Source organism: Helicoverpa armigera, chromosome 23 (assembly GCF_030705265.1).
Source record: "Helicoverpa armigera isolate CAAS_96S chromosome 23, ASM3070526v1, whole genome shotgun sequence".
Classification (NCBI taxonomy): Eukaryota; Metazoa; Arthropoda; class Insecta; order Lepidoptera; family Noctuidae; genus Helicoverpa; species Helicoverpa armigera.
The window spans coordinates 9,911,289-9,933,889 of NC_087142.1; the positions used below are offsets into that span (position 1 = coordinate 9,911,289).

Genomic DNA, 22,601 nt, shown 5'->3' on the forward strand with positions numbered 1-22,601 from the left:
TATGATGAAGTTAGTTAAAGAAATGTCTCATTTATACTATCTTTTAGATTTTTTAATATGCACTATGTTTCTTACAAAGAAATGAACTAGATTAACTATGACTAGATTTACCAACTGACTGACATGACATGTTATCATAGGTATATTATGTTCGTGGATCAAAGTTACACATTCGTTATTTTCGAAAGTGATTCACACTTGGCCGTTTTCAGATTTTTACTTTACTTTGACTAAATACAAACCTTTGTACCATTCGAAGATATATTATATAAATATAGATAAATTTAGTTCGTTTTAGTTCCTTAGGGGTATAAATTTACACCGGGTATAAAACACCTTCATTATTTTGAAACCGACTCACACTTGGCCATTTTCAGATTTTTCCCTTTACCTTGACATAAAGACCTACCTCCATGCCAAATTTCAAGTCAATACGACCATTGGAAGTGGTCTAGGTTTTTTTGATGAGTGAGTCAGTGAATAAGTGAATAAGTGAATCAGTGAATCAGTGAATCAGTGTATAGTAAAAATAGCGATTTTCTGACGTCAATATCTCAAGACCTACAATAGATATATTAATGAAATTTTGTATTTTAGATAAGTGAGAGGGTCTCAACAGATACTAGAAATTTGATATGCGTAAATAAAATAGATTTTGAGTTACAGGGGGGTCGAATTTGGCCCGAAATGGTTCGTGTAATATAACCCACGGCCGGTGTGTCGCCTTTTTTGCTCGAACTTGGCGGACACACTGCCGTGTGTCTAGATATTGTATATGTATACGTTAAAGAAAGCATCATCAGAAAGTAGGCATCAGACTATATTTTCTTAACTATTTTAACTAATTTTAAATTACTAGCTTACATCGGTGGTTTTCCCGGCCACTACAGGTGAAATATTTAGCCTATGACACTCACAAATAAGCTACATATATTACCCCGTTGGTCAAATACTTTCATAAAATCAATGTAGCTTATCCTAGGAATATACCCTACAATGTCACAAACATACAAACTGGTTACATACTAATGGATTATTCGTCGTAACGAAACGGTAAAAAACAAAAGCACCCACGACCTTACACAACACAACAGTTTACGGAACCATCTTCCTGTTTATTTAACCCTTCCGACCTCAATTACTACTCATAACGAACCTTAACCCCTACTATCTTCGGGCACGATCGGCCGTAATCGGGCGCAATCGGCTCGTGACGTACGCCGCAACTAATGCATGGGAAAAGCAGACGAAAACGCGGTATTTCGCAAGAGATCCAGAGATATGAAATAGGAAGTCACCCGTGCAAGCGATAAGATGTAGCGATAAGTTATTGAAAGTGTGTTGTGACCTTTTTAGGAAGTTTAGAAATTATGATTTGCAAACTTCATGTGAATGATTAATAAAATTTTACGTTGTGTTGCGGAAATCACGTTTATTTTGTGGGCCGGGCCAAGATTAGCATCTTCATGTCTCTTTTTCATCTTTGGCAGTCGTCACGTGTCGGAAGCCAGATAGTCTAACAATCAGTCTTACCATAGAAGTCTATTTATGAGTCTTATTAAGGGGTATCGAGTTCTCTATGTAAGTGGAGGAAGTGAGGTAGGCAGTATAACGTGTAAAAGAAATGTAAAAGCTAGCCATTATTCATATTCATTCATTATCAGGATTTTAGTAAATAAAAAAGCCTGTAAAATGGTCTCATATCTGTCCAGGTTAACGAAATAAATAATATGACTCATACCACTTTTGTGCACCTTTTATGTACAAATAAATAATTTGAATGTTGTTTACATTGCAATGCTACATTATAATTATGTAAACAGACTACACGCGAGTCGTGTGAAAGTATTTCAACTAACAAGGTAAAAGTCACTTCGTTTAGACATTTATCTAGATCGAGACTGCACGACTTATTAGATCAACCATATTTTAATACTGTTCTGTTTGTACGTTTCAGTTTTACAATGTCGTATAACAACAAGATATGAGTTGAAAAAAATTGTAGAATGTACCATTTAATTGTACCTACAATCATAGCGATTAAATACTCATTTCATTGCATCTTTTCATAAAGATAACCCAAAAGCATATCATAGTAACACTAGCTTCCACCAACTATTTCACCTGCATCCCGCAGGAATTACTCCGCGCACCTGGATAAAAATTAATGTTCAAATAATTGCTCCCGAGATTTGTACTTTTTAACAAATAAAAGAACTCTTCAGTTTTATTATACAAACTAAAGATTTCGTCAATAAGGTTCATATATTTTCAACATCACTGAACAATTTTACGTAACATATCATACTTCCCACAACGCTACAAGTTCATACCTTGGACCGCCGGCCGCGGTCCGCTCAGCACAATTATTCAGTAGTCATCATAGTTTTTACGAGCTCGGGTCATCTGCTCTCCCTTACTGTACTATCGAGAGTAGAAGTCAGTTACATTTTGTTTGAAGTTAGGGCTACTTAATATTATGGTTCAAGTTATGTAATGAGTTAAGAGATAGGTATCGTGATAAATCTTATAATTTATAGGGGTACCTACTATAGTTAAATGCTAGGGAGAAAATTACACAATTACGCAACAATAATGTTTTTTGCTATATCGCCCCTAGCTTACTTTTATCAAAAATACCTGACTTTAACAAAAGATTGGGCTATCAAAAAGCACAAAAAGGTTTTCCGAGCAGCTCAAGTGAAGAAAACTTTTTGATACTTTCGTGTTAGTTAGTGTACAAAACCAATAAGATAACATCTTTGAACCCTAAGGTTTCAGCGTATCTTGGGCACAGCACCTCAAAAAGTGGGTTCTAGTTAATATTATCTTGGTAATCTATGTGTACCGAATATCTGGCTAAACTTTAAATTCTAATTAGCAATTCAAACCAGAGACTGCATTATTCACATAAACGGTATGTTCAAACACAAAACATTTATAACCACTTTTACTATCACCAAGTTTATAGTCGGCATTACAAACGAGATGGTACTTATTTACATACTTTCCGCATCTTCAGGAAGTGATGTAGGTTCATAAGTCGTTTGAAAGTGACCTGAGCTATAAATTGGCAACTGCGGTGGCCGGAAGGGCGGCCATCTTGTGTCACGACGGTTGACGTGCGCATTGGTAGGGTTCACTTTTCTCCCCTTTTTTTGTTTTACGGTATGATTTTTAGGTGATTGTTTTGCACCGGCATTAAGACTCATTTTTTATGGAAATCAGTGCTGCATGTGTCTTATTTACATATACAACTTTGGTCTGCTTGTCTAAAAATATTTTTTGATCTAAATAAATGAGGTAACAGCACCTTGTATTGTAGATGTCAGATTAATTTATTGTTGTTGAACAATTTGCAATTAGTAAAGAGTTATGAAGATTTTTAATACGACAATGTTTGTTTTTAGCGTTTTGTATAAGATTATAATTTTACTTTAATTTGCGACTACTTTTCTACATTTTTTAAATAATAAAGTATCAACGGATTTATCTGCCATCACAACTGTTCAAGTACAAGTAATTTCAATATGATATAAGTTATGCAAGTGTCATCAGCAGTGAGATAACTTGCAATTAACTGTCAGTAAACGTATTGGAATGTGACTTATGGAAATGTTAGATAACGACAGATATATACTACCTTGTAAGTAATGGGTACTTCTTCTTCAGTTCGTGAAAGTTGTTTTCATTTCAGCGCACAAGGTGTATGACTTTAACAGGCTTTGCAACTGCAAAAATATTATATTGATCAACCTAGCCACGCGTACTGCAGGCTAAATTGTTGACCGATATTTTATATATTAAATCAGTATGGAAATGAAATTACAACGATCAGATATCACTATCTTTTGGCCTATAAGTATACTCAATACTTTATTATGCAAAAAAACAAAAAAAATGGTGAAGGGGGCTGTCTTTTGTTTATGTTTTTGACGTTCGCAAAGTGCTGATTTATCAGCCTACTTAAAAATAAACGTTTTTTAATTTTGAGTTGAGCATTCCTATGTTATACAGGTGGTACATTTTACAGTCTAGAAACAAAATGGACCCTACAGGGCACAGCTTAAAGAAATTGGATAATATTTTAATCCATAGTGTACGGAGGTTCTAAAAGTCAACATCCGTGTTCATATCAGCACTATACCAGTGGTCTATTAAATCACAGATGTGTCTTAACATCGTGACTCCGTGACAGCGCGCGCGCAGGTTTCAGCTCAAAGCTTACACGTTGTGCTGTAGTTCCTGCTCGAGTCGTGGAAATGTGATGCTGATTGTCTTGTTGATCTTGGAGGTGATAAGAGATAGTGTGGGTGGAGTGTGTGAATCATAGGTTGACATATCGTTAGGGGCAGAGATGAAGGTACATAAGACATACTACATATTACATAGTAAAAACTTATAGGTTAATAAAACAGTACTCTACCTACATACGTGATTCGTTAATAGTAGACAGGCAAGTTCTTAATCGTGTGAGGGACGTAAACTTTCGAGACGCAGACAAAATTATAAAGACACCAGTAGTTGACGTGTCACAAACAAGCTTTATTTATTCAGTTGCAAGAAAATGCAAAGCGACGATATTTACGATATTTTTCTTTTTGTTTCAGAACTGTGATGCGGTGGAGACGGAGTAGTTTAGGAGCCGACATGATGAAGACGATATTATTTACCCTGCTTATGATATGTAAGTAAATACGTTATAATATACTTAACTAATGATGTTCGAATTTTCCATGTAAGAGGAAAATATAACTGTAACAAAATAATGTAACTGGGTTCAGGATCTCAAACAGGTAGTCGCTACAATTAAAACACTGGTTCTCGCGTAGACTAGAAGCCAACACCAATATAGTTAAGAAAAGGCTAAACAGATGATGAGGTGTGAGCGGAAATATATAAAATTGGCTTATGTTTAACTGATCACCAGATATAGTAACAAACAGCAGACAAAAATAGAAATGATCACCAAAATGAAACTCGCATTTTAATGTAAAACTATCACCAAAGTTTTAACACTTTGCTATCCTATGTAAGTGAAATTACTCCAAAATAAATCATGCGTAAGCCAAAAATAGTAAATGATCACCAAAATTAAACCACCATTTTAAAGTAAGATTATAACCAAAGTTTTTAAATTCTGCTATCCTATTTAAGCAAAATGAGTCCAAAAAAATCATTGTTATCCCAAAAGTAGTAAATGATCACCAAAAGTAGCAAATGATCATCAAAAAAGTTTTTACATCTTGCTATCCTGTTTAAGTAAACTGACTCCAAAAAAATAAGTTCGGCCTGATAAAATAAATGTAATAACATTATGGGGGCCCTTTTCCTGCACTAGCGTGGAAAATTGTCTATTGCATGCCTCTAAACAGTGCGATAAGAGTGTATTGAGAAACACATTCTTCTTCTTCTTTCTCCTGCCCTGTTCCCAATTTTACTTGGCGTCGGCGCAATATGTCATTTTCTTCCATTTTCCCCTGTCACTCGTCATACTGACACTCACGCATGCATTGCAAGCCGGACACATAACTTAATATGGCATCATAATACTTTATTTGGTAATAAGCCTACATTTTATGGCAATCACAGTGACTTATTTAGGCAACAATATTACATTAATTTGGTCGTCAAGGGTTGGTGATCATTTACTAAATTTGGTGGTCGAATACAATTTAAAGTGAAGTCGTGACTAAAATAGCTGGTACTATTACATTTTTAGACTTTATTTTTCTGGTGTTCATTAAATATTTCTGGTTGAAAAACTTAGGGTATCAAAGCATTTTATGGTGGTCATTATATTTGTTCCCTATAAAATTGCAGGAGGAACAAACACCTATTGTTATTTAGACCTACACTATGACGTTGCGTACTTAATCGTGGTAATTAAAAGCTTATAAAAATGACAATGAATTGGTCAGTGTAGTTCCATTGTACATACTTCACGGTGCTGCCTCGACCAATATATTGGGCTAACAATGAAAATATGCAAAAACTACCAATTAAATTCCCAGCCTTATCTCAATAAATATCTTTAAATTTTATTGGCTTACAAACTCACGCAATACTCCCTAAGTACCTACTTGCATTATTATCAAGTTTATATTTTGAAATTCAAAAATTAATTTCTAGTCTCTATTTTACCGAGAACAATCGCAAAACTTTATCTAAAGCGAAAATAACGGTTATCGTCGAAAATATCGATCGCTAAAGATCGATAATGCTGTTTTCGAAGCTCGATCGATGCGTTTGAGCATAATTACTATGATCTAGACTTGTTTCATAAGATCCGTTGTAGCAACATCTTTGAAACTTGGTTGTTTGTTATAGTTGTGTCGACATTTTGTACAATAATTATGTTATTTATTAAACTTCGATTTGTTTTAAGATAAGTACCCTTGTAATTTTGAGCGGTGGTTTTAGCTACTGAATTGTTTTAAGCGCTAGATAAATATAGGTTTAAGTTAGTTTTTGTAACTATGTTCCTAGGTATTTTGTGCTCTAAAAAAGGTATCTAGATTATGTGAGCTTTTAGGTGTAAATGCATAATTCTATGATCTAGCAATAATTTAATAAGTAATCCAAATTCTCATTCCTTGAATTTTGAGTTACATTTAATGTACATTGCTCCATATATCCAAAGATTTATCTAATCAACACCTTTGCCCAATTAATGTAAATCATTTAACTGTCAAAATGAAAAATATCACATTAGGCGTGAAACCTATCTTACACAACTAGATCACAATAATAAACAATGATACAAATCCATATGATTCATAAATCCCACATGATATTTAACCTTATTACAAAGTGACAGCTGTAAATTAAAGTTCTGGGCAGCCATTTTAAAATGTCGAGCGTTGTGTGATGCGCACTCGACGATAGGGGTCGAGGCTATCTTCTCGTGTAGACTGTAGACTGTCGAAGTGTAGACTGTCGACAAGTAAACCATGTGTTAAGAGATTGTTTTATTATTTTATTGTTCTGTTGATCCGCGTGTATGTTTGGAGGTTAACTTAAATTGTTATTGAAGATGATTAGGTTATTGAGTGTAGATTAGTTACTTAATGGGATGCTCTTGAAATACATGTACCTAATTATTAGTTTGTGATTCAAATTATGTTTTGACTGTAGATTACTGTTTGATGGGCTACTATCAGGTGGGTGTTTTAACAACATCCACCAGATTTACATTAGTTTAAATCATATTAAGTAAGTAATGACCAGGATTTCTCTCAAATTTCTCTATTTTGCTCACTAGCGTGCCTTTAATTCACTTATTTAGTGGTGTATAATTTCTGAAAAATACTAATGATCCCTTTATTTTCTGCCTATGCTTTGTAATATTCAACACTCGTGCACCAAATATTATACTTATTGAGCAGACATAAAACCAATCTAAACACAACACAAATCCGCAATTCCATACAAACCCAAGAAAGAGGACCCGGAACCATACTACCCATTATTGAAAACACCTATTGATTTCAGTCCACTCCTACGCAAGCCTGGTCTAGATTTAAGCCTAATGTTGTAAAAGATTACAGGTTACTGTGTTCTATTGTAACAATCAATATGGCTGCTTTTAGCATTATGCTCGTTTAACTGCTCAGACAGATATTATTTTGTTATACAACTCTGCTAATACACTCTCTTCGTAATAGTTTAGGGTTGTTGCATCTAAATTAATCTGAGTATTTGCGACACAGTGGTTTTCCGAAAATGAAGGAAAAGGTCTGTTTTTTTTTATATTGATGCAACTGATGTGATAATGCTATAATTAAAAGTGTATTTTTCGTATTAATTACAGAGCACTTTAAATTATTTATATTCTAATTTACACATCAATATTTCAGTGCTCTATCCTTATTTTTATACAGCTTTTCAGCTACTGAATTAAGAAGCTCTGTAACAATTAGCATACGATCTGAGTACCTAAAATGTTGATAACTATGTCTCACTTCTTAAAGCCATGTAATTGACACATAAGGCAAGTCAAAGCCATTTCTTTATTTTTATTTCATTTTAGTAGCAACCCTATAAAAAGTACTACCTCCATGTAATATAGGAACTGTGACATTTATGCGCATGCGGTCTGCGGTATTGTCAAGTTATGGTCGATCGCGATGTAACCGCGTCTGTCTGTCTGTCTGTTGCCTCTAGGAAGTAACATCGCTAACTCTGAAACCTATCTGTGTGCTTTATGTCAGGTTGACTGGAACTATGACCTTTGTAGGATGTGTGTGGTGGTTGAAGTGTAAACAGCGGTTAGGGTTGCACATGTTGTGAATTCTTGGAACGTGTATTTATTTTGGTACAGGGTTGTTAAAGGTTGACTCTGTTCTTTCTTAACCGGCCTAGTTAGGTCACACACAATCTCGAGTTAATTAGTCAAGTTAGATGCGGTCTAAAATTCACAGTTAGAATTAGTTTCGTATTAATAGAAACTGGACTCATGGGTAAGTTCCTGAAAATTGCATTGCATATCTATTTATCTCTGGCTGATTTATAAATCCATCCTTCCCATTTCTCGCGCGACATCATTGACTTATCTTTTGTTTCATAACAATTATAAGGTTATAAAGGAAGCAAGAGAATAATAAATAAACAATATCCATATGTACTTAATCTCAATCTAAACAACAAATAATTGTATGAATTGCCGAACAGAAGCTAGTGCGAGGTTGTGAACTCAAATATTAACCGTTTCATCGTGGTCATATCATCATCATCATTATTATAATGATAACACAACACAAAACATTACATCTACTCATAAAATTGCACATAATAGAGCTTAAAAATTTACATACATATACTTTAAATCACCTTCAAATATGACCCAGAATTCAAACTCAAAATCATCTTATTCCCATGCATCGAACAAAGATTGACAATACGTACGATCGACAGGTACGTTCTTGATATACATAACATTAGTAATATCTACTGATATACATTTATTTCAAATGTTAACCCGTTCACACCGCTTCGTATTAAGGAATCATCCGATAATCATTAACAAAACCTCAGCAGAACATAATCATTAAACTTGAGTTCAAGGTGGAAACTGTACAGCATTGGACTGCCTATGTAACTGTAATATAACATACACCTATGTATATTATAGACTGTATTATTTCCCGCAGTCTCACCCACATCCCTTGAAAACTATACATATAAAATGAAAGCTACAAATAAAATATAGCCTAGGTATGTCACCCAGGGATAGAGTGAAAATGTGGAAAGATTTTTCAAATCGGTTTAGCCGTTTCATAGCCTTTGGGTTTATCCAAACAAATATTTTTTATAAGTATAAATATAGAAGTTATAGAGGTCGAAGAGGTGCACGATAACATATAAAACAATCGATGAACAGCTTAAGGGTCTAATTGCATTTGGCGATCAGATCGGCGCTTCTTCTCACGACTAGTTATAAGGCTTGGTTCAGACTTCAGATCTATTAACATAGTACATAATGGGATACAGAGTACTCAGAAAAGTTTTTTTTCAGTAATTCAGACGGAAAGAAACTGAAAATAAAATGCTTTATTGTTATGCTTCAGAGTTGCATAAACGAGATTGCAGTAACGTTATTGATTTAAAATTCACAATGCAATATTCTTTCTTCGATCAAATTGCTAACTATGACAAGATATTACATTTTTTATTTAAACAAAAAAAAAAAACAAAGAATAGTTATGTAGACAAAATTCTAAAATTTCAAGACCTTCCACCGCGTAAATTAAATCCGCTAATGTGCACCCATCCCACGGTGACCTAGCGAAAGCGTGCGCTTGCGCAAGTGGTCATAAATCGTGCAGTTATCTGTATCGGATGCTGTCGGCACATCGTTACACTGCGGAGGTGGAACATCATGATTCATTGCCGATTTAATTGCCAGCAATTGGAGTAGATAACGTATGAAATAGTTGTAATAGTACCTACCTACCTACTTAAATATGATAGTGGAGTGTAGAAACACATTTTTACATATAGGTACGAGTATTTTGGTCTAGCTACGAGAATTTTAGCTCAGCTGTAGGTATAGGTAACTGAAAGATAAGTAGGATTATTAATAGACCTTTCTCTAGCTTTCTCTCTATAGGTATTCACCTTTCTATCCAATAACAACCCTAAACCAAAATACAGTTGATACCGTAAAGGTGTAGATAATACACATAATAGAGACATTGATAGACTGACATCGGTCTACACCACCACCATAAATATTACCATTGTTGACCTCAGAACAGAGGTCACGGTACTTACACCTTTCATGGCTATCATCATACACTATGATAAATATACTGTTTTTTCCTATTGCGAAGCCAGATATTTAAAACACATTGTTTTTTTTCTGAGCGGATTACTAAAATTTTTTCCTGATCTGAAATCATCAAAATAAAGCCCTCTTCCAAAAATATGGAAGGCTTAAAACAACTTTAAGAACGCTACCTATTTAATTATGTATCTCTTTAGCTATGACTTAACATACCTACTCCGGCTAAGCTGGATTACCTCTCTAAGGAAAGAGATTATGTATGGTGCAGCTAAATCCAGCTTAAGGACAATTGTAAGGCAACTAAAGTAGTTTCGATAAGTTTAGAACTAACTGAAACTAAAATACACCTGCAGTCCGTGAAGGATTATGCACAGCTGTGTGTAAGCAAGTTTCTAGAAAACGAATTAGTTGGTAACGTAATAAGTATAAGCTCCCAATAAAAAGCAAAAATTCGCACCAATCGAAATTCAGCAAAAACTTTGAAAAAAAACTGCCGAAAGGGTTTAGATTAGCCCTTGTTGAAGTTAATAACATTTACTAGCTAAACGTACCATACGTGATCATCATTCATTCAACAAGATTTCCTTCAGTCATTATTTAGCACTGGCCTTCACAAAAGGATTATTTTTTTTCGACGTAGGTATAGGCCCTACACATTAGAAAACCTCTTTTATTAAACGTATCTAAAATCCTTTTGTATCTAAAACAAACGAACGCCCACAATAACGTGACGGTATTGTGTGTATCGATAACTGGTACATCTCTATTCACGTGTTCTGCGAGTCATCGATCACATCGATACTTTCACTCTCTATTTCGTGGGCTATGCGAGCTGAGTAGCGGTTATAGTGAGGGTAGAATAGCGGGCTTATAAGCGGTAGCGGCTGAAAAATACATTTTGAAGTAAACAAAATAATATTGGGTATCACCTTATTAATTGAGCCCTACTAAAGATAACTCTGTCATAAAAAAAACATTATTTCAGATCATTTAATTTTATGAAATTAGTAGTAAATTATAAAGATGAAGTTTTAACCAATAGGTACTTGGTTTGCACAATCACTAATTACTCATTACGACAATTAATTATTAAATTAATAATTAGAGTTGATTTTTTTCTACCCAAGCTGTTACCCACATTCTTCAGCTGGGTATAGTCTTTGAATATTAATCGCCATTCCACCATCACCATACCCACTACATACAATGTTACCGTGAATCGTGAATCACCGCGGGATCCCGGAGACCGCGGCTGCCATTAGAAAGCAGGTCCTATTGTGTTACCCTCATTATTCATACTCGCACTTGCTCTGAACTCCTGCTAAACGATCGAAGCGATTAAACTTCATTGTATTACTGTGTAGGTGGGGGATTTTGCATCGATTTGGGCATGAAATGTTACGTTCAACATGTTATATGTATCATCATCTACCTAGCGTTTTCCAACTATATTAGGGTTGGCTTTCAGTCTAACCGGATGCCGCTTTTATATATTGGACTGCCGTTCTAACGTCCTAAGCCCTTAGATAACCCTTGGGCAAAACGACTTGGTAAGACTAGATGTCAGAATTTCTGGCTTCTCACTATCCTTATTGACTACCAAAGATATAATATGAGTGTAGTGTATGCGTTTTGTTTCCAGTTATTTATTAGGTAGAATGTTAACTATGGTCTTATAGAACGAGCTTTGTTACTCGAACACATACGATTTATTTATGACAATAATATTGTTTCAGGCGCCTGTGATGGGGCTCGCCGCACAGCGCAACGGCGACAGGTGAATACCATTGCACTCGATCATTGCTAATACGGCAACCCTTCTAATCCAATGTGCCAAATTTTTGCCCAACATTAACCACATGAGGAATAGTTCTTATTTATATGCTCATCATTATAACTTGGTGTTTCCAGGATACGGAGCTATATGCGCCAGCTCCAAGCGTGGAGAGCCTGCAGGAGATCGCCCAGGCCATGGGAGCCGCCGGCTTCGAGGCCTACACCGAGGGCAAGGCGCTGGTCAAGAGGCTCATCCCTCCAGACAACCAGCCTGAGGACATCGTCGAGTATCAAGGTATTTAATATAGCATTCGCAAAAACACCTACTAAAAGAGACCACAAAGTCACAGAAAACGCTTACGTTTTTTTAAGAGAGTTCGCTATGGAAAGTTACGATGTTTGAATAAGGGCTACCCCAGCACACACTTATGGGTGCGATTCCCGTGGAACAAGTTTTTCCTTGTGATTGTCTTATGATCTTAAAGAAACCTGATTATTTATAAGGCACGCAACAAACAAGAAGCTATTAAATTCTACTAAGCACTTTAACAACTTTGTTTCCAGGTGTAATCGGCAGGTCTGGCGTGGACTTCCCGGCGTACCCCAACATCCCGCACACGGGCTTCAACTGCAAGAACGTGCCAACCGGATACTACGCCGACTTGGAGACCGATTGCCAGGTATAATCACCATTATTTCAGCCTTTCACAGAGAGAAAAAAATCTTAAAAGAATCCACGCAATAAATACATATCTCCATGAATATTAATCACCACATCATTTTGATTCCAGGTATTCCACATTTGCGACACATCCCGCAAGATCTCGTTCCTTTGTCCCAACGGCACCATCTTCAGCCAGTCGCACCTCATATGTGACTGGTGGTTCAAGGTGGACTGCGCCTCCGCCCCCGCCCTCTACGAGTCCAGCGCCGAGTACTACTCCAACGAACAGAAGAAAACCCAGAAGATCACCCAAAGCCTTAGCAAGAACCCTGACCTTCAGCAAATCGGCGCGGATAGCAACATCAGGGCGGAGACCAGACGTACGCCAGTCAACGTGCCCAGCACGACTGAACGACTGCTCCGAAGCAGACAGAGACAGACCGAGATCCCCAAAGCTACTGTGAAGACCTACCAAGCCTTGTTTACTGACAACTTCAACCCCACCCAGAGGACTGCAGCCACAACCGCTTTTGAGCAGAGAAGGAAGAGTTTGGTGCAACTGATCTCCACAAACTTCGGTAACATTCCTGCGAGGACCACGCAAGCTACTTACACGGAGTCACCAGTTTACAGAAGTACTCCTGACTACAGTTTAAGAGAGATGCAGGTTGCTGCTGAAACCGCTGCATTCGCCAACAATAACAACAGGCAGTATCTTCAAGATTTCCATAACAAGAACTACAGGCCATACCCGGTGTACACACCAAACCTCCCTAAACCTAAAGCAAAGAGCAATCCCAACTTGACGACACTTTACGATATTCGTGACAAGAACTCGCCCTCATCGACCCCTGAACCTACGACCAAACGGCCAACATTGGTGCCATACACTAAGAGTTACTCTACAATTATTGAAAAACAAGAACCTTATACAAGACCAGGAGTATCTCTACTGAAAAACTTCGTTCAAAAGGAGAAAAATAAGACACTGACTACAACTACAACGACGACAACGACCACTGAGAAAATTCCACAAGTAACCGCAAGGAGCGATAATCTTGAAAAACAAAATAAAGTCACTATAGACACTAAGGACAGTTTCGAATCAGCAACGAAGATTCCTCACACGACCAGAGCTGATGCTTACACACAAACTGCATCTTCTGATAGATACGATGTCTACTCCACTACCAATCAAGCTACCCAAACAACTACTGAACCCTCCTACCAAGAACGTCGCGAAAGACTCATGAGGAAGCTGAACTTAGACAGGTTCGGACCCACTGGACCCACGGAACCTACTGTGCAAACGACCATGACCGACAGATATTTCGGAGATCAGCCCAACAGGCCAGGATTGGTTGTACCACCATCGCTCACGCCGAAGACACTGCATAGCTTGGCCATTTACTACGCTACTGCTTTAGACAATTTATCGACAACTCCGAACCCAGAAGAAACTGAAACAGTGACGCCGCCGTTCGATGAATACGAAGCTATGGAAGAAGTACTTCCAGCCCTGTTCAGTAGACAGACGATAAACAAATACACCAACCTCTTCGGACATCAAATGACCAACGCTGAATTATTGGAAGAAATAAGAGAAGATCCCAATGGTACTTACAATGAATTAGCGGAAGATTTGAGTGTTCAGCAAAGTCAAAATCCGATCGCCACTTCTCCGCAAATTAGAGAGCTTGCCCAAGTGTTCACACACGCATTGTCAGCCTATTTACAAGATCCGGTACAATTTAGAAAAGTTTTGTCTGACATCAGGCCTACACATCCATCATTTGGCGATTTGCTGACTACGACTGAAGAATCCATTAACACTGAACCAACCACTACTGTCAACGAAGAAGATGACGAAATATTAGGCTTTTCGGATGACCACAAGGCAGTACCACAGTTATCGAATGCACGAGAACCGAAAGCTTTGGGTATACCTACAGTTTACCCGGTAACAGAAGCACCAACAACGACACCAAGACCAGTCACTGAATACGTGCCATCCTCTTCATATAGTTCACTTTCAACTACGGCCAGAAATCCGTTCAGGTGTTGCGGAAGGATATCAGCTTCGTATACGTCACCTTCAACCACTCCTGCGCCTACAACTCCTACATACACAAACACAGTGGCAGTGAATGTTAATACTCTCAGAAACAGAAACGCTGAACCCACAACTACAACCGAAAGTGATTACTCAGTCCACAAATACGGAGGATTCCAGAACAATGCTTTAACTCTGAACGATTCACCTTACGGAACGAACGTTGTCTCTACTGAAGGGAAACCTCTAAGCGAATACATTGAAGCTACGAACTTGCCAACGGCTTGGGGCATTGATCCATCTGTATCAACGACCAGCGACTTCGAAAGCAAGAAGATAAGAACAACTACGGCAATCCCATCTACCACATCAGTTTACTTCACAGAGACAGAAAGTGTTGAATTAGAAAACGAAGAAGAATTGCAAAGGGCTCACAGTCAATCATTTGCCGCGCCACAAGGTAACAGCATTCGTCACGGAAAACAGTTGAACTATGAAGCAGAACCGATTAAGAAACCTGCTGAAGATCTTGAAGCTCCTACTATTCCTGATGAAGATTTAACGACTGTACAAACTACAACGCAACCTACCACAACTGCCAGAGTAACCGAAACAGAAACTCTAACACCCACACCGACGGTACCCGATAATTTATTTACATCCCCTGAGGACAAGACGACAAACCAATTCGCCTGGTCGAGCACCTACGGAAACTGGCAGAGCACAGTCATAGATCCTATCACACTGAACGATGGCTTGAGTCCTACAGCACCTGAACAGAATCAAGGACTTTCAGACAACACTTACATTCCTAATACAGCCACTACTCCCACCGAGTACACTCCTACAGAACAAACAGCTTCAACAACAACAGTCAGCTATGAAATAACTACACACGAACCTAAAGATTCCGATAGACAAGGAAGGTTGCTAAGAGATTCTTCAACAGAATCAATTCAAGATCTAACCACGATAACCGACACTGTTGTAGAAAAAGCTAAAGAAATCATGAACGCAACTACCACTGAGAAACTTATGAACGTCATGATGAAAACGAAATCAAAAACTGTGAAGAGATTGATACTGTTGCTGATACAAACATGTGATGATGATCATAACACGACTGCTGAGGCATCGAAGAAGGCGTTACTTGAAGCTTTAATGGCTGTATCTCAAAAGGATATGGAAGATATCGCTAAGGAAGGAATCACTGAAACACCGACCGCCGAGGCAGGGTCTAATACTAATAGAAGAACAGATAGGATAGAAAGGCCAAGAGGTGACAGAAGAGGAAAGAGCTTAAACTTCGACCCGAGCGCAATAAACTCGCTATCAAACGCTATACAAACGAGTACAACAGAGAATATAAAAACGACTGAAGATTTAGATACAGCAGCTACAACGTTCAGTCCTCTTAGAACTAATACGGCTAGTCGAAGAGGGGTTAAGAAATTCCATGTTAGAACGACTCCTGTCGAACCTAAGACGACAACGAAGGCGCCTTTCGTTGATACGCCGATAGCTGAAGCTAGAGTGGCGCCCCCTAGCGACAAAGCGACGTCGGACACAAGAGCCTTAGAGTTATTAAGGTCGCTGTACTCTATTGCAGCACGGTGGGGTTGACACCACTCTAGTTGAATAAGGAATCTGTTTTTATATTTAGGGTTGAGTCCAGTGCGACATTTTTTATTATTTTCTAGATCAAATTCGATATTTTTTTAGGTAAACGTACGTGCCGATTTGTAACTTTCTTTATTAGTTGAAAGAAATGTTATGAATAAAAAAATACATATAACCATCTGAAGAAAGTTAGCTTAAAGAAAACAAAAAAGGAATATTACGCGTTATGAACACATACAAGTACACGAACAATAGTCGCAGAAATGTAAATAAAATTTTTCTTTGAAAATGCTTATTAAGTCAGATATTTTTCTAAATAAAGAGAGTTACAAACGGCATGATTCAACTATAAATAATTTCAGACCCTAAATATAAACGTGTAAATGTGATTATGTAGATAGAATTGATTCGTTTTCAGCCGACATTGTCCATCAGTATTTTCAATAAATGAAAATTATGATGAATACAGGGCTGTTCGGTCAATATGCACATAACTTGTTGCCAGAAAACAATAAATAAATGTTATTTGTGATTTGGTCAATGTGACCAAAATATTAATTTACAAGCTTTTTAAGGAAAGAAATAACAGTGATGGAACTAAAGCTATCATTTAGCCAGTTTTCAGTTCACAGAAGTAATACCATAAATGCAGTTTTTCTGAAATATTTCTTCTATTTGCATAAGTAAATAGAAAGAGGCGTAATTAATTTTCTAAGTAGCTTAAATATCAATTAACTTGTAAATATCCAGTACAGTAGGTACCTGCAACGCTGCAGTTTTAAACCATGATAAAAGATATTATCTACTACATATTATGTGCATATTGCTCAAAACAGCCTCTCTAGTTGATAACCTAGTTAACTTATTACTTTTTGTTATTGAAAAAATTCGACTACATAGAATTAAGCATAGTATTCTATTTATAAGAAGCTGTATTTTTTAATTTTCCTAATTTTAGGAACGATCCTAGGCTAGATACTGAGTTACCTACATAGCTATGTTTACTTTAGGTATTATAATCGTCGTTCACTGCCACGAAATCACTGTAATATATTCTATACTGTTAATGGACTATTTTTAGTTGTATTATATGTTAGATATTTTTTAGTAAATTTTTTTGTACGAAAATAATTTTGGTGTTTTCTTTTTGCAACCCCAAAGTAATCTATTAAGGCTAATCTACATATCAAAAAAATAAAAAATCAACTTAAATCTTTAAATTACTCTTTGATGAGGCGTGTAAATAGCCTCATCGGGGAAAAATAATAAAAAATTAATGGATTTAATTGGGACAAATTTAAAAGGTAGAATGAAGAAAGAAAAGAGAAGTGCGGGATGCGGGAGCGGTGATTTCAAATCTTGAAAATCGAATGCGGGAAAAACAATATGGCGGTGAAACTCAAATCGTAATTCAATTAAATCCCTGCCGATGATATTCCGTTAGACACCAATACCCACTACAACTATTTGCAGCAATAAAGCCCACGTACCTTGTGAATCCAGGGACCTCACTTAGAACCAGCGAAATGTGAAGATGCCTCGTTCCAGGGCGCGTGGTCGCGGTAAGGGCTGCCGGCCGGCGAGCTAAATCTAGGTTCATCCACCGGTGCACTGGTTAAAACTCGTGAAATCAGCACTGCACTATAAGTCCACAATGTCTTCTAGCAGCAGGTTCAATTATTACACGAGAATCTTCAGGAAATCACATATAGGGAAATAATGACGCGGAGCGGTGTGTATTCGACACAATGCGAATGGCGGCGGGAGAAGTACTACGTCCGTCCTTGGCGGTGGCCAGACGCAACACTGCTAGCTTGTTGCGAGTATCCTCTAGAACACTCGATACGAACCAATGGGCGCTGCGGTAGCTAGTATTGTCGTTCGGATATCATCACCAGAGACTCAATTGGGTTATTATAAATATGAAAATGATCGAAATAAAGTTTTAAGTTGCGGGAAAAATAACTTATGTATTTAATTTATTATTGAATAAATATTTGCATTGAAAAAAAAAGACATTGACGCTTCACCACTCTTTATTAACGTACTAACGCACATTACACTTTACAATACAATACAAACTGTACCTTACACCGTACAGTTTAAGATCACTTTTTGCCCGCACTCCTGGTGACATATTTCTCTATGTCTTTGTCAGTGACCTTATGTCCTGGCTTGAAGTAACTCTTGAGCTTGCGTTTCTTCTTCATCATGACCTTGGAGGCTGCGAGGGCGCCGCGACGCTGGAGAGACTCGAAACGGTCGCGGAGGAGGTTCGCTGGAAAATGGGTTTTATTGTTAGAGGAACAGGGGTTAGATTCGTATAAGTTGTTGTGATTGTTTTATATTAGCATCGACAATGTACTTGTAGCTTCTGGATGTTTTTTCTTATAAATTATTGGACTTTTTAATTATCAAATCACTAACAATATTGGAATTGAACATGATTTTAGATTTATTAAAGGCTGGAAAAATTCTATTAGAAGCGACAAATATTTTTTTAATGACGATATTTTAGGAGACTAGGAGAACAACAATCAACCTCCTTTAAAATTATGTTTGTCGTGAAATTAAAGTAGGTACCTAACATAAAAACTTTTCAGCCACATATTCGAATACCTACCAAAAAACAGACATTCATTATTTCCTATCAGAGACTTTTAAAGTATAAAATAGACACTTACTAGTAGACTTAATATTCCTCAGATCTCCACTCAACTCCTTCGGGTCTACGAAGTCAGGTTCCTTCACCGGCGTCTTGTGTGCACTGAGCGTGGGCAGCGCGGTGGCGTCGGCGACGGCTCGCTTCTCCGCACGCTTAGCTCGCTCCTCTACCTGTTGCTGTTCACGGGTCTTGATGGAAGACTGGAGTTTGCGGAGCCTGGAGTTGGGAATTTTTATTAGAGATACATATAGGAAAATGCATATTGTGAATTCGAAAATGGTTTGTCCTCTTTACTAAATAATAAATAGAAAACGACTGAACCGATTTCATTGTAAGGAAGCTACACGATCCCCGACACATAGGCTGTATTTTTTTGTGGGTATGCGAAGAAACGGCTTGTAAATAATATGAAATTTATCTGGTTTGCTATTATTTTTTTGCAATTTTCGGCAGAGTCATCCACCCAGTATGCACCCTATGTATATGCTATGTTCCCAGTTCACTCCTAAATAGACATATTAGTTACATAATTGCTCAACAGAAATTAACACTCACTTATAAAGATCAGTGATCTTCTTCTTATCAATCTTCTCTCGTTTCAGGTGTTCCTTCTCTTCTAATCTCTCTTTCTGCTTCCTCCTCGCCTTGTGGTCTTTCTTCTTGTTCTTCACGGGCGGGTTGATGGCTTTGTACTCATTGTCTGATGGTGGATCTGAGTCTTCTGCAGGGTTGTGGGGCTGGGGTAAACCGGAGCTCATCTCTTCCAGCCATTGGTTCTGGAAGCGTGAAAATTCGAATTAATGTTGTATTCATTCAACACTTTACTCTTGGGGGACTATAACATTTGACCTGTAGGCAAGCAGATAAACCAACTAGGTACTATGCCATCTGGTAGACTGGTATTAGTAGACTGGTAATATGGAAATTGCAGATGCATTATGTAGTTGGACTTGAGCTGTTAGGTTCATAGATCATATTTGTTAGGTGAAGTTGTAGGATTCTGAAGTTTAATTCTATTAGATTTAATTCTATTCTGTTTTAGTCCCCATAGAAAAAATGATAAGACATTTATTTTTCAAATTATTTAACTCTTTAATAAGCTAGCTAGAGAAACAACACAAACATACCTCCTTCTGCTGCTGAGTAACCTTCCGGAACATGCCTGTGGTGACTCTGTTGAGGTGAGCCTCTCGCTTCATCATCTTCTGCTCATGCTGGCCCACTTGTTGGAGGAGGTCTTGATGCTCCTGGAAAATTAGAAGACAAAGAATTAGTTGTTTGTTGGTTTGTAAGTGACCAAGATACGATAGACTATGATAACTCATAAACTTGAAATTGGTTGATACAAAACACTTAAGTCTGTGTAACTGTTATTATACTCAAAAAGATCAGAACAATAGTACAGACAGCCGAATCAATTGGAGTTAATAATAATTTGTGCCAGGTTTAGGACACTTTGATTTTGACAGATAAACCACAGGAAACTGCTAGTGTAAAGCAATCATGAGTAGATTATTGAATAAAAAAATCAGAGCCATCAAATCTTTCCAACATAAAAAACTACTAACCTGGTATGACGGGTTATAACTGACTCCCGGATGTGGAGTCTCCACGGCAGCCCTGGTGACCACCGTCTTAGCGAGTGGCGGCTTAGGCCTGAGCCTCTGTGTGGGTAACACATTGTGTAACTGTGCTTCTGGCGAGATGAACTCGTCTACTAACGTTTCTGGTATACCCTTAGATTCTGGTACTGGAAAGAAAAACAAAAAACATTTTACTTAAAGGCTATTTTTCACCAACAAGATAAAGTATTTAAAAGTTAATTTAGAATTTATATTTCTAGAAAGATAGATTCCTTAAGCAAGGTTAGACAAGAAGTTGGTTTGACAAAAAAACCTTGCTTTTAATACAGATATAAAAGAGAGTTGTGATTTTATTGATAAGCCTTTCACAATAAATGAACTTTTTAACACTGAGATATACTTTAAATTGCACCAGTACCATGATTAAAGAGATAAACTTCTTCAAACTGTTGGTTTGATTCATAATAATTGTTACTTACAATCCTTTCCCCATAAATCCAAGTTGAAGTTCTGTCTAACTTGCTTAGCTTTCCTCTTCTTATCTATAGCTAACTTCCTATTTTTCTTAGCTTCAGCTAGTTTCTTCTCAAACACTCCCTTCTTGGCGAGACGTTTTTCTCTCAGCTTGCTCAATGCTGATGGCTTGGAGCCTATTGGGTTTACATGGTTACGTTTTGCATTTGGATCTTGAACCTGAAATGTTTCATAATTATAATAAGTAAAAGAATATGGCAGAATACTAAAAGATCAAACGTCAGTCTAACAATATCACACTTATGTTGCTGAAACAGAAAAATCTTAAGGCAATGTTTATATATTTCAGGAATGCTTATTTAGGCCTTAAATACATTTGTAATAAAAATCACTATGATACCAGAAATAAATAACATATTTTTTATTAAAACTATGAGTCATTGAAAAATAATACTTTGATTCAAAAGTATCATTAAATTGTGCATTATAAACAGAGGTAAATACAGGCTGTTTATAGTTTACACAGTTCCTCTATTTGCGATTATTTATTTCAGGAAGAGTTGGGAGATAATAAATCTCCCAACTCTTCCTGGCAAATAGGTTAATATTCTATTAACAAAACTAACAAACCTTAGAAGTAGGCAGCAGTACTTCGAAGCATTTCGGCACTTCTTTAAGTTTAGCTCTCTTCTGTAGTTTGTGGGATACTGGTGGCTTCTTGTCCTCAGCCTCATCTTTATTGTCCCCGGCTGTATCGACCACGAACAACTCACTGTCGGGCTTGGTCTCAAACTTACTGAAAGTTAAGGTTTCTGATAAATATTGTGAAATATTAAATGATGTTGTTTGATAAAGTAGAATTGGTGGATATATTTGTTTGTTGGCCTTAAAACTTTAAGCTTGGAAAGTACAATATACGTTCAAGGTACTGCGTGGGTTTTTTTGGAAATAAAACTAAGTCTTACCAATATTTTCCAATGGTAAATGTTTATACGATTTTTGTAACATTTACAACGGATTTAATTATCTTTTTTCATATATTAATGAAGCCATATAGCTTTCCTTGGTATATACAACTGATTTTAATGTAGTTTTAGTAAAACAGAGTGAAAATAAATACAAAATAGTTGCGCACATGATGTCAACATAACCTAACTTACCCCAAACGTTCTTCTAATCTCTGGTCTTCAAGAAACTCCTCTACATCGCGAATATCACAGTATTTTCCCCACGCCTTCTTATTTTTTTTAGAAACACGCTTTTTCTTCTTAACAACCGACATTTTGTGTATTTATTTTAATATTTTTCTATAAACATGTGTAGCACATCAATGTCGAGTTTTCAAAGGAACGTTCCGTTTTGCTGTTTCTCTTTGCTTCACAACCTTTGACGTTTCTAGTTAATATTATTAAACTTCTTTGATCAAATAATTACAAAACCAATTTTTTTACATGTTACATAAAACATGATGTAAACTT

General features: G+C 36.9%; 2 protein-coding genes across 2 annotated transcripts in view; one reads left to right on the top strand and one right to left on the bottom strand.

Annotated features, from left to right (window-relative positions):
* Window positions 1–17,513, top strand: part of LOC110378669 (mucin-2) — a 60,444-nt gene extending 42,931 nt beyond the window's left edge. The window contains exons 4-8 of the mRNA XM_049837514.2: window positions 4,611–4,687; window positions 12,025–12,065; window positions 12,200–12,359; window positions 12,629–12,744; window positions 12,856–17,513. Of these exons, the coding sequence (XP_049693471.2) occupies window positions 4,618–4,687; window positions 12,025–12,065; window positions 12,200–12,359; window positions 12,629–12,744; window positions 12,856–16,404 (3,936 nt within the window). The 5' untranslated portion in view covers window positions 4,611–4,617 and the 3' untranslated portion in view covers window positions 16,405–17,513. The remainder of the gene's footprint in view (window positions 1–4,610; window positions 4,688–12,024; window positions 12,066–12,199; window positions 12,360–12,628; window positions 12,745–12,855) is intronic.
* Window positions 17,514–18,419: 906 nt separating this feature from the next.
* LOC110378662 (ribosome biogenesis protein NOP53) lies at window positions 18,420–22,490 on the bottom strand. Its single transcript, XM_064040856.1, has 8 exons — window positions 22,284–22,490; window positions 21,754–21,919; window positions 21,129–21,342; window positions 20,635–20,816; window positions 20,194–20,313; window positions 19,622–19,842; window positions 19,086–19,282; window positions 18,420–18,679 (listed from the first exon to the last, which is right to left on the bottom strand). Exons 1-8 carry the CDS (start codon window positions 22,403–22,405, stop codon window positions 18,510–18,512), a joined length of 1,392 nt encoding a protein of 463 aa, XP_063896926.1. The 5' UTR covers window positions 22,406–22,490; the 3' UTR covers window positions 18,420–18,509.
* Between the last annotated feature and the right edge of the window lie 111 nt (window positions 22,491–22,601).